Raw genomic sequence first — 12,500 nt, 5'->3', positions numbered from 1 at the left:
CGAACTCCACTCATCAGAAATTCAGGCGCTAGCACAGCATGAACGGGGGGGGGGGGCAGCGGCAGGTTACTATGGCCATCTTCGTCTTTCTTGCATTTTTTTTCTTGTCTGCTGTGTCTCTCTCCCTCTCTCTTTCTATCCCTTTTTCTATCCCTCTCTCTCTCTCTCTCTCTCTCTCCTCCTCTCTCTCTCTCTCCTCTCTCTCCTCTCCCTCTCTCTCTCTCCCTCTCCTCTCTCCCTCTCTCTCTTTTTTATTCTTTTCCTTGCCTCCCTCCACCCTTCGTGTCCTCCTCCTCCTATTCACTCTTCTTCTTCTTCTCCCCCCCCTCCTTCTCATCCCTCTTCCCCCCCTCCCCCTCCCCCCCTCCCCCTCGCTTTCCTTCCCCGAATCCCGTCGAAATGTGCTTCGGCTAATTCCTTCCTCCAACAACGGCGCCTCCGTGTGTGTTTGTCTGGTCGCTCCTCTCTCCCCTCTCTCCCCGTCCCTTCTCTCTCCCTTTCTCTCCTCTGTTCCTATCTCTTCTCCCCTCTCTCCTTTACCCAAGCACATTGCCCCTTCTCCCTTCTCCCCTCTCTCCTCGCTGCCATTTCCCCTGCTCCTCATCTCCCCGCTACCATTTCCCTTTCTCCTCTCTCTCCCCGACCATTCTCCCCTCTCTCCCCTCTTCCCTCTCTCCCCTCGCCGCGTTAGGTATTTAGGCTGGGGAGGATAATCCATATTCAGAAAAGGTTATTTCACGGTCCATTTTCCGCCCCCTTTGACAAATTTTTCCCCTCACTCCCCTTTGCTTTGCTTTACTCTGGCGGTGTGTGTGTGTGTGTGTGTGTGTGTGTGTGTGTGTGTGTGTGTGTGTGTGTGTGTGTGTGAGAGAGAGAGAGAGAGAGAGAGAGAGAGAGAGAGAGAGAGAGAGAGAGAGAGAGAGAGAGAGAGAGAGAGAGAGAGAGAGAGAGAGAGAATGTGAACGTGTAAGGAAAACTCATTTCACACATCATAAAAAAACCCTCGACTATCGCCCCGCTTTCCTCTCTTCAATCATCACGTGACTCGAAACACTCAACGCCTGAATGCCAACGATCAAATTCGCGGAAAAAAATGGAAGGCTCACATCACCGTGAAAAGACACACTCTGAGGATTCAACAACAGCCTTGTATCCGCCATGACATCACGTGACTGAGAACACTTCGGAATAAAAAACTAGTCCGAAATTTACCTCGACTTTCTCGACCAATCACGAACCCGTACCGAAATTACCTCGACTCTCTCAACCAATCACAAACCCAGAACGAAATTACCTCGGTTTTCTCGACCAATCACAAACCAACAGTCACACTGCTCGGTTGACTGGCAGCCAATCACATGCTGGCGACGCTCTCAGCTGGGTGTAAATTAGCGGCAATTTCCGACTTTCCCCGCATACGCACACGCACAAACAATGATAAGTTAAACCGCAATATACATACACATAGATACACAAGCGCTCGTAAAAAACAATTACCGGGCCAAATATACTCAAGGATAAGAAAACCCACAGAGACATAATCACGCGCCCACACACACACACACACGCACATACACACACACACACACACACACACACACACGCGCCGCGCGCGCGCTCACAGATAGATGTACTCATAATGACACAGCAAAACAAATGCATTTAGTCATGAAAATGCGAGAGTATGAAACGGCGAGAAAATAACAAAAGTCCACAGTGTTTCGGGAAAAGGCATTTTTTCTTCTCTTCTTCTATTCCTTCTATTTCTTTTGTTACGCATGAGACCTTTTTTTTTCTTCTCGCATTTCTTCCCCATTTTCTCATTCGAAGGACCTATGTAGTTTCTGACCCTTAAAGTGGCTTTTATTTTCCCATGTAGAGAGAAAAAAAAAACGCTAATACACCGGCACAGACAAAGACACACAGCACACATTCACAGACACACAGACAGACAGACACACGACTTTACAGCCCTCGGTACAAAAGTTTCTTTGTTTCTGCACGACAATGGAGAGCGTGCCAGCAACATTGCCATGGGAGACCCCCTCCCCTGCCCTGCCCTATGCCCCCTCCCTCCCCCATCGGGCTGTCCGCCTTAGGCGGTGAGAGGCCTTGGGCGGTGGGGGGAAAGGCGGGGGGGGGGGGAGATGGGAGGCAGAGGAAAAGAAAATTAGAAGAAAAATGCTTACGAAGAAGAAAGAACGAGCGACGGGGTGACACAGATAAACAAACAAATAAATCAATAAATGGTAGGAGTTAGATAAAACCCAAACAAGCTTTGAAAATGAAAACCCAGCGAGGGAATAAGTAAACAAACAATTAAAGAAACAAACAAAAAAAACGTTGACACAAAGAACCGAAGAAGAGCGAGTATCGATTACAAAAAAAATACATGAAAGGGTCATGAACAAAGGAAAAAAAAAACAAAAATAAACATGACGAATCAGACAACGCCCCCTAAAAACAGAAAAGAAATACAACAGTTATCTCCATTTCAAAATTACGTCCGCCATATTCCTTGAACGATTAAAAAAAAATCCCCGCCCTTTTGCATAAAAAAAATATATTATATTACTAAGTCATACACTAACATAGTCATCGTTGCTACTATAATAACTACAATGATCATCATAGTTCTCATACCTATCACCACCCTTGTCAAAACTACAATTATCGCCGTAAACATAACCTTCCTTGAACCATTCCTCTTCTTTTTCGGTCGAGATGAGTAATTCGGCCAACGACAGAATAAAGAAAGAAGCTCAAGTATTTACTTTAATCCTCTCACAACACTCAAGAGCGGGGGGGGGGGGAAGGAGGGAGGTGGAGGAGGAGGGAAGGAAAAGAAGGAGATGGAGGGGAAAGGGAAGATGAGGGGAAGGTGGAGGGAGAGGGAAAGGTAGGAGGGAGGTGGAAGGAGAGCGAAAGGAAGGAGGGAGGTGGAGGGGAAGGGAAGATGAGGGGGAGGTGGAGAGGTTGGGAAAGAAAGGAGGGAGGTGGAGAGGGAGGGAAGGGCAGGAGGGAGGAGGCAGTGAAGGGAAGGGGAGGAAAGGAAAGGAGGGAAATGGAAGGGGTGGAGGGGAAGGGAGGGAAGGGATGCAGGTGGAAGGGGAGGGAAGGGAGGTGAAGGGGAAGGAAAGAGCAAGAGGAAAGTGGAGGGGGCGAGAAGGGAGGGGGTGAGATGGAGGGAGAGAGGAGGGTTGTGGGATGGGCGAGGGAGATGGGGGGTGGGCGGGAAGGAGGGAGGTTGAGGGAAAGGAAATAGCTGGGAAGGTGAAAAAGAGGAAGAAAAAGAGGGTTAGATCAGTAGACAGACAGACAATCAGACACACCGACGGGCAGACAGATATACGAGAGAGAGAGAGCGAGAAAGAACGAGGAGGAGGAGGAGGAGGAGGAGCCACGCTTTCTTTGTGGATCAATCGCCGACTCCCTCACCTGTTGATTGCACCGGCCAGAGGAGGTGCACCTGTTTCTCTCATAATTTTTCTCCGTGGCCTTGCTCTCTCTCCCACACACGCTCTTGCTCCTCTCTCTCTCTCTCTCTCTCTCTCTCTCTCTCTCTCTCTCTCTCTCTCTCTCTCTCTCTCTCTCTCTCTCTCTCTCTCTCTCTCATTCACCTAGCTTCTACCTCCATCACTGCGTTCTGTTCCCCCGCTCTCCCTGCCATGAATCCCCTTCCTACTCAACAGCTCCCTCCCCTGCCCTCAGAGCCCCCCCCCCTCCTCCCCTGCAATCCTTCCTTCTAATTAACACTTCATCCTGTGACAAAGAGAATCTCGTGTTTTCTCTTGTTGGTAGATGCCCGATCCTATTCCCCTGTCGAGAGAGAGAGCAACATCCCTCAGCTCCTGTCGAGAGACAGCTTGTTTTTCCCTGCCAACAGAGAACCTCTCTCACCCTGCCACCGAAGAACCTTGCCAACAATAACCGATATACACCTGCCAACAGAGAACCATTTTACCTCTTCTTAAAGAGAACCTACCTCTTCCTGCCCAGAGAGAACTAATTTCCCCCTGCCAACAGAGACCAAACAACTAGCTCCCTGCCAGCAAGACTGATCATCCCCTGTCACAAAAAAAAAACAGTTCTCACTACCATCAGGGAACCCACTTTTCTTGCCACCAAAAGTTTGTGTCAAAAGCTAATAAAAAATTAATTTTCCTCTCCCAGAAACTTCCTTCTTCCATGTCAATAACGAATCTAACTTCCCCTGCCAAGTGAGATGGACTTTTCTCTCCTCTCTGCCGACACCGACGCTCCTGGCCCTGCTAAGAGACCTTATTTCCCGATCCCCTGTAGACAGAGGAGCGTCCCTGCCTTCCCCGCTAACAGGAGCCCTGCCTTGCCTTCAAGCAGACCGATCTCTCCTCTTCAACTTCCCCGCTGCACTAAAATCCTCTTCTTTCCGTTCCCTGCCAACAAGCCTCAACTTCCATCGCCTTCTAAGCTCCATTCCTCTGTGCCCTTCGCTCCACCCAAGGCTTCCTCCCCCTGCCAACAGACCCCGTCACCCCCACCCACCCGCCGACACTACCACCTCCCTGTCAAAAGCCTCCCGCCTCCCCTGTCCAAGACCCCCTCCCCCATCATCCCCTACCACTGAACCCCTCCCCCTTCAAAAGACTCTATCGCCCCTGCCATCACCCCTTCCCTCTACCCCTACCTTCACGACGCAACACTGACGTGACTGAAACACAGCCGAGAACATCGCATAATATGATGTACACTGATTGCACTGCAGCGGCAAATGTTCACTTGGCTTTATTACAAACCAAGCGAGGCGAAAGCGGGGTGGATTCCGGCGGCCGAGGGAGCGCCCACGCACCCAGATAACGCACGGCGACGCATCAGCAAAACGCAGCGGGGTGGATAGACAGATGGATAAAAAAAAGAAGAAAAAAGAAAACGGAAGGCGCATTGTGGCAGGTAATCCTGACCACGTCCGAATGGTGCTGACGGCGGGGAAAATGCTGATAATACATGGCCGAATGACAAGGACATTGGTAAGATGCAGTGGGTAAGGGGACTGTCAGCTATGGTCAATTCTATGCACGCGTACTAAGGGGCGCAGTTAAATATACACATACACACGCACTTTGCATACATAATTAATGAGTCTGAGAAAAAAACAGACTTCAAGAGACAAATACAAACAAACGGTTACACACAAACTGAAAACACAGGCACACCACATACACAAACACACTGGTACACACCTTCAGTCTACATATACCCCCCCCCCTCTCACACACGCAAACACACACTCATATACACGCACACAAACACGCTATACACGTCCTGAGCACACATACACATAACCTCCCATATACACAAACACGTCAAAGGCACGCACAACCTCATACACTCACTCACACCCACACACACACACTCATACACGTCCCCAGTCACTCACACCCACACACACACGCTCATATACGCCCCAGTCCCCCCCCCGCCACACCCCCGGCCGCGACGCACACCGACAACCCGGACAACTCACCAAAGCCGCACAACACAAAGCTGAAGTTTCCTCATTTTCTCTGATCAAAAACAGTTCCGCGGGTCCCACTCCTCCAGCCGGGATTAAAACGTGTCATGTGATGCCCGCGCCTTTATGCACCCCTGCTGGAAGGGCGGGGGCTGCGTGTCGTTCCCGTGAAGATGTGAGAATCGACAAGGGGCAATCTGCAGCAACAACATGATGAGAAAAATAGTTCTTTATTTGCGTCCGTGTTTTTTCTTGTTTTTTTTTCGGGGGGAGAGAATTTAAGGAAGAAACTACTAGACGGCGTTCGTAGTTTCCACGGTAGGTATAAAAAGGAGGAAAAACGTTTCCATGACGTAAAAAACAATATTACGAAATCTCGTGATTTTAACCGCACTACCCTTCCCCTCCCCCCCAAAAAATATGCATATATATATATATAATATATATATATATATATATATATATATATATATATATATTATATATATATAAGGGGGGGAAAGCACTTAGGGGTTCCAATCTCCAGGATAAATATCGCAGCATATTTAACGCGGGGCAGCATTATCCCCGAAGCTCGCGTGCCATCCCCAGACTGTCAACAGAGCGGCCCGCGGCGGGAGTCCCTCGGCAAACACAGCTACGACAACATGGCGGTGTGAAGACGGCCCCGCTCAGCCTTATTTCCAGACACGCCCATTTCCCAGGAGAGATTATCACGAAGAGAGAAAAATACAAAGATGAAAATAAAAGAAAGCGAGGAAATACAAAAGAAATGGGGAAAATGCTCCTTTTCTCTCATTCTTTCCCCCGCATTCCCGATCGCCTCTTTCTCCGAGCAAGCAAGCAGAAAATCAGACAAGATGTAATATATCAACATTCTGTATGAACTTACCTCCCGTTCTGCCTACCTCCTGCCCAGGAGCCGATAAGTACAGAAGGTTATAAAGAAAGCCAGTTCGAAAAACGATAGCAGAGCTGGTATACGCAAGTGCACAATAAATAAATAAATAGATAAATAAACAAAGTCCCCAACTTATGAACTCCACAATTAACTGATAAACAAATAAACAAACAGTGAAATTCACATATTGCAAAAGCAAGGCAATATAATAATCAAGTGACCAAATGTAAGAAAAAATAAACAAATAAACACCGTGTAACGTTCCCGCGCCTACCGATCACCAACCAGGTCAGGTCACGTCAGGTCAGTTCAGGTCAGCGAGCACCGGAAGCTGACACGCGCGAGATTAATACGCCGTCGATAAAGTCGATACGGATTATCTGTGATTTTATAGACCCTGCTGACATTATCCACATTAGTCTTAAGAAAACCGGGCCCTTCACTCGCTCTCCTTCGACCCGCGTGGTGACAGAGGCCTTCTGTCTTCTGAGAAAAGGAAAGGAGAAAAAGGGGGGAAGGAAAACGAGGAGAAAAGAAGGCGCGAGTGAAGACGTCTCGATGAAACACAAACATGCACAAAGGATGAAAGGACGGCGCGTAAAAAAAGAATTAAGGGAAAAATGAAGAGTGGAGAGAAGCACATACAAAGAGAGGCGAGGGGAGCACGAGGGGAAAGTATTAAGAGAGGGAAAAAACAATGATGGTCAGGTACTGGTAGGAAGCATGGAAGAGGAAAAAATGCCAAGGAAATTAGGTTGTGCCAGTGCTGATAAGGGGAGACGCCTTTATACTCTCTCTCAAACTTTCTTCTTCCATTTCACTCTCACATTCCTCCTCTCTCTCTCTCTCTCTCTCTCTCTCTCTCTCTCTCTCTCTCTCTTTCTCTCTCTCACCTGCTCCCTTTCTCACAACCATAAACTCTGAAATAAACACATTCGCGAAGCACGGTTTGCAACCTGGAGGACAAACGACCGATATTTGAGGTCATGCAAAAACACAGAAGCCATGCATCATCATCATCATCATCGCCTGCAGTAGTCACGGGGTGTGCGGTGGTTCGCCTTCTCATGGCGGCCCGAAGCCCTGGCCCATGAGCCGGGCTGCGATTCCTGATTCTGGGTGTCAGACCATGAGCCAGGCGCCCCAGGAGCAGCCCCTGTTCTGAGGCATGTGTCAGCCCTGCCGGATGTTGTGATGTGGAGTGTGGGTCAGCCCATCGCGAGGGGAGGAAACGTGGCACCATTGCACTTGGGCAGAAATGGCAACGCCGGTGTAGATCAATACACATCTTTTCTTAAAGAGTTAGATTTTGATTTTGACGTCCGGGTACATAAATGGCCTCCTTGGCGTGCTCTCGGTCCTTTCTGTGGTGCCCCTCCTTCGGGTAAGACGCACGTCGAGGGCCAGGCCGGGGGGTAGGGGTAAGAGGCACTGGCACCCACCTGAAAGGGATCCTATTAAGATTGATCCCGGGGACACATCATCCTACCCGCATCCCCTCACGCCGCGGAGATCCTTCTCAAGGAGGCTGAGATGATGTTAAGACAGACGAGCACAGACTCCTCGCTGCCAAGGCCGTGACGGAGCTTCGGGCTGGGAAGCGGGGAGAAAACTGCGGACGCACACACACACATGCAAGCAAAACATACATACAGATACGCAAGCATACACGAAGCATACTTGTCTGTATGTGGCGCATGTATGATTGCATTTACGTGTGCGTATGTGGGAACAAACATGCGTTGATTGCTGTGTATGTATGTTATCCTGCATATTTATGGCTGTTGGTCCCCAGCTGACGGCCTTTCAATAAGCAACAGGTTAGAATAGATAAATAATTTACACAGTTTAAAAGGATATCTCATGTTCTAAGAAAACACAAAAATGTAAATGTAAAGATACATATGTATGTGTATAAATCTATCCACCTATCAATCTATACTTCTATCTATGTAATAAAACGTATTTGTTAACTTTTAAAACATAGCTCAGACAGGGAAAAAAACAATGTTCACACATATTTTTGTTTTAAACATACTTTAAGGAATAGAAATATCAAAATCAAACAAAACCGTTCGCACGTGCAAAAGGCCGCTTCTTCTTAAATTGCATTAAATTACAGGCCATGAGTTATACGTCATGTTTTTTTTCTTACATGAAAAGGATTGTCGGATTGTGCATGTTTCGTAATAACACAAAAAATAAAGACAAAATTGCAAAATATGCGTATGCCATCGAAAGAAAGAAATCAGATGTAAAAACATCGTGTCGTCAAAGAGACATCAAAGACATAAATAGAAGTAAAAGCCATAAGGATATAGATAAAGATAAAGAAACAGATGTAAAGATAAGTGTAAATTTGTAGATATTGAGAAATGGATGAAGTAACAAAAATGGGCAAATCGTGATAAGGAGCGGGAGATGGTGGGAAGGATGGAGGGAGGGACAGGGAGCGAGAGAGAGAGAAAAGGGAGAGAAAGGAAAAGATGGAGAAAAGAAGGAGAGAGAGGAAAAGGGAGGAGAGAGAGGGAGAAAAGAGAGAGGGGGAGAGAAGAGAAAAAGAGGAGAGAGAGAGACAGAGAGAGAGAGAGAGAGGGGGGAAAAGAGAGAGGGGGAAAAGAGGGGGAGAGGAGAGAAGGGGGGGGGGGGGGGGGGGGGGGGGGGGAGAGAGAGGAGAGAGGGAGAGGGAGAGAAGAGATAGAGAGGAAGGGAGAGAGAGAGAGGAAGGAGAGAGGAGAGAGGGGAGAGAGAGAGGGGAGAGAGAGAGAGGGAGAGAAGGAGAGAGGGAGAGAGGAAGAAAAGAGAGGAGAAAAAGGGAGAGAGAGAGGGGAAAAGGAAAAGAGAGAGAGAGGAGAGAAAAAGACAGAGAGAAAAGGGAGAGGAGAGAGGAGAGAGGGGAGAGAGAGAGAGAGAGAGAGAGAGAGGGGAGGAGAGAGGGAGAGGGGAAAGAGAGAGAGGAAAAAGAGAAAGGAGAGGGAGAGAAGAAGAGAGAGAGAGGGGGAGGGGAAAAAAGAAGGAAGAAAAGGGGGAGAGAGGGGGGAGAGAGAGAGAGGGGAGAGAGGAAAAGAGGAGAGAGAGAGAGAGAGGAGAGAGAGAGAGAGAAGAGAAGGGAGGAGAGGGGAGAGAGAGAGGGGAGAGAGAGAGAGGAGGAGAGAGGCATGGAGAGAGAGAGAGAGGAGAGAAAAGAGAGAGGGGGAGGGGGAGAGAGAGAGAGAGAGAGAAGGAGGAGGAGAAAAGGGGGAGAGAGGGAGAGAGAGAAAAAAAAGAGAGAAAGGGAGGAAAGGGAAAAGGAGGAGAGAGAGAGAGAGAGAAGGGAGAAAAGAGAGAGAGGGGAGAGAGAGAGAGAGAGAGAGAGAGAGAGGGGAGAGAGAGGGGAGAGGGGGGGGGAGAGACGGGGGAGAGGAGAGGGGGAGAGAGAGAGAGAAGAAAGGAAGAGAGAGAGAGAGGGGGAGAGAGAAGGCGAGGGGGAGGAGAGAAAAGGAGAGAGAGAGAGAGAGAGAGAGAGAGAGAGAAGAGAGGAAAAGGGGAGGAAAGGGAAAAGGGGAGGCGAGGAAAAGGAGAGGAAAAAGGAGAGAGAGGAGAGGAGAGGAGAAGAGAGAGAGGAGAGAGAGGAGAGAGAGGAGGGAGGGAGAGAGAGAAAAAAAGAGAGGAAGGAGGAGGAGAGAGGGGGAGAGAGGAGAAGGAGAGAGAGGGGGGGGAAAAAGGAGAGAGAGGAAAAAGAGAGAGAGGACAGGGGAGAGGACAGAGAGAAGAGAGAGAGAAAAGAGAGAGAGAGAGAGAGAGAGAGAGAAGGAGGGAGAGGAGAGAGAGGAAAAAGAGGGAGAGAGAGAGAGGGGAGAGGAGGAGGGGAGAGGGGGGAGAGGAGGAGAGAGGAAGAGAGGGGATGAGAGAGAGGGGAGAGAAGGAGGAGAGAGAGAAGAGAAAAGGAAAAAAGAAAAAGAAAAAGAAAAAGAAAAAGAGAGGGGGAGAAAGAGAGAGAGAAGAGAAAGGAGAGAAAAAGAGAGAGAGAGAGGAAAGGGGGAAAGGCTGAGGGAGAGAGAGAGAGAGAAGGGAAGAGGAAAGGGGAGAGAGAAAAGAGAAAGGGGGAAAGAGAAAGGAGAGAGAGGGGAAAGGAGAGAGGACAGAGAGAAAGGAGAGAGGAAAGAGAGAGAGAGGGGCAGAGAAAAGGGGGAAAAGAGGGGGAAAGAGAGAGAGAGGGGCAGAGAGAAAGGAGGGAGGGGAAGAGAGAGAGAGGACAGAGAGAAAGGAGAGAGAGGGAAGAGAGAGAGAGGACAGAGAGAAAGGAGAGGAGGGAAGAGAGAGAGAGGACAGAAAAGGGAAAAGGAGAGGAGGGAAAAGGAGAAGAGGGGCGAGAAAAGGAGAGGAGGGAAGAGAGAGAGAGGACAGAGAGAAAGGAGAGAGAGGGAAGAGAGAGAAGGGCAGAGGAAGGAGAGGAGGGAAGAGAGAGAGAGGGACGAGAGAAAGGAAGGGGGGAGGAACAAAAGAAAAAGAAAGAGAGGAGAGGAGGAGAAAAGAAAGGGAAAGAGGAAAAAGAAAAGGGAAAGAGAGAGAGAGGGGAGAGAGAAAAAAAACAAAAAGAAAAAGGGGAGAGAGAGACAAGAAAAGATTTTTTTTTAATTTAGGAAAAAAAAGGCAAAAAAAAAAAAAAAAAAAGAGAAAAAAAAGAGTGAGGAAAGAAAAGACGAGAACAAAAAAAAAAAGGGAGGAGGGGGAAAAAGAAGGAACAAAGGAAGTGAGGGAAAAAAAAAAAACGAAAAAAAAAGGGAAAAAAAGAGAAAAAAAAAAAAGGAAACTGAAAAAAGGGAAAAAAGGCAAGAAAGGGGGGGAGAAAAGGAGAGAGAGGAGAGAGGGGGAAAAGGGAAAGGAGAGGGAAGGGGGAGGGAGGGAGGGGGGGGAAGGGGGGAAAAAAGGAGAGAGGGGGAGAAGGAAAGAAGAGGAGGAGGGAGAGAATGAAAAGAAGAGGGAAGAAAGGAGAGAGAGAGAGAGAGAGAGAGAGAGAGAGAGAGAGAGAAAAGAGAGAGAGGGGACAGAGAGAGGACAGAGAGAAGAGAGAGAGAAAAAAGAGAGAGAGGACGGGGAAGAGAGAGGAGAGAGAGAAGAGAGAGGAGAGAGAGAGAGAGAGAGAGAGAGAGAGAGAGAGAGAGAGAGAGAGAGAGAGAGAGAGAGAGAGAAATTTGGACAGCAAAACAAAAGAAAAAAAAAAAGACGGACATACCAAGAGAAAAGAAAAACAAACCAACAAACAAAAAAGAAAGACAGACAAACAGACAGACAGACAAAAAGATAAAAAAGGAGAAAAAGAGAAAAAGACAATAACAAAACGAAGAGAAAGGAGGAACAAGAAGAAGAGCACTCGGAGAGGGACTGCAGGTGCCGACATCCAACGGGGTACTCACCAAGAAGTCTCGTTACATGGTGAGTGTCACTTGAGTGCTCAGCTGCCACATGGAAGAGGGATTATATTGTGGAAAGTTCACGTGGAGAGAGAGAGAGAGAGAGAGAGAGAGAGAGAGAGAGAGAGAGAGAGAGAGAGAGAGAGAGAGAGAGAGAGAGAGAGAGAATGGTGAGAGAGAGAGAGAGAGAGAGAGAGAGAGAGAGAGAGAGAGGAGAGAGAGAGAAGAGAGAGAGAGAGAGGAGATGAGAGAGAGAGAGAGAGAGAAGAGAGAGAGAGAGAGAGAGAGAGAGAGAGAGAGAGAGAGAGAGAGAGAGAGAGAGGAGGGGGTGAAGAGATAAGAGAGAGGTATGAAAAGGAAGAAGTGAAAGAGAAGAAATGAGGAAGAGAGGAAGGGAAGGATGTAAGGGAGAGAGGATGGAGAGAGGGAGGGAGCGAAAGAGGGAGAGGGGTACAGAGGGATGGAGAGAGGGTCGGAGAGAAGACAGGAAAGAGGAACGAAAGTAGGGAAGTAGAGAAGGGACGGAGGGAGGCTGGGAGGGAAGTAGAGAAGAACAGAGAGAGGGAAAGAGGGAGGGAAGAAGAAAGGAAAGGAGAGAGGGACGGAGGGATGGAAGGAGGAATAAAAGGAGACAGGGACGGACGGACGGAGGGAGGGAGAGGAAGGAGAGGGAAGGGGGGAGGGAGAGAGAAAGGGACAGAGGGGGGAGAGAGAA

At 48.5% G+C, this 12,500-nt stretch overlaps 1 protein-coding gene across 1 annotated transcript in view; it reads right to left on the bottom strand.

The window, feature by feature from the left end:
• LOC119599173 (calcium/calmodulin-dependent protein kinase type II alpha chain-like) overlaps positions 1 to 12,500 on the bottom strand; it is a gene marked incomplete at its 3' end in the record, with an annotated part of 144,763 nt that overhangs the window by 64,999 nt on the left and 67,264 nt on the right. The window contains 1 exon segment of the mRNA XM_037948924.1: positions 11,789 to 11,830. Coding sequence (XP_037804852.1) covers positions 11,789 to 11,830 — 42 coding nt within the window.

Source organism: Penaeus monodon, chromosome 42, assembly GCF_015228065.2.
Source record: "Penaeus monodon isolate SGIC_2016 chromosome 42, NSTDA_Pmon_1, whole genome shotgun sequence".
In the NCBI taxonomy this organism is placed as follows: Eukaryota; Metazoa; Arthropoda; class Malacostraca; order Decapoda; family Penaeidae; genus Penaeus; species Penaeus monodon.
This window is presented reverse-complemented; position numbering and strand designations above follow the sequence as displayed.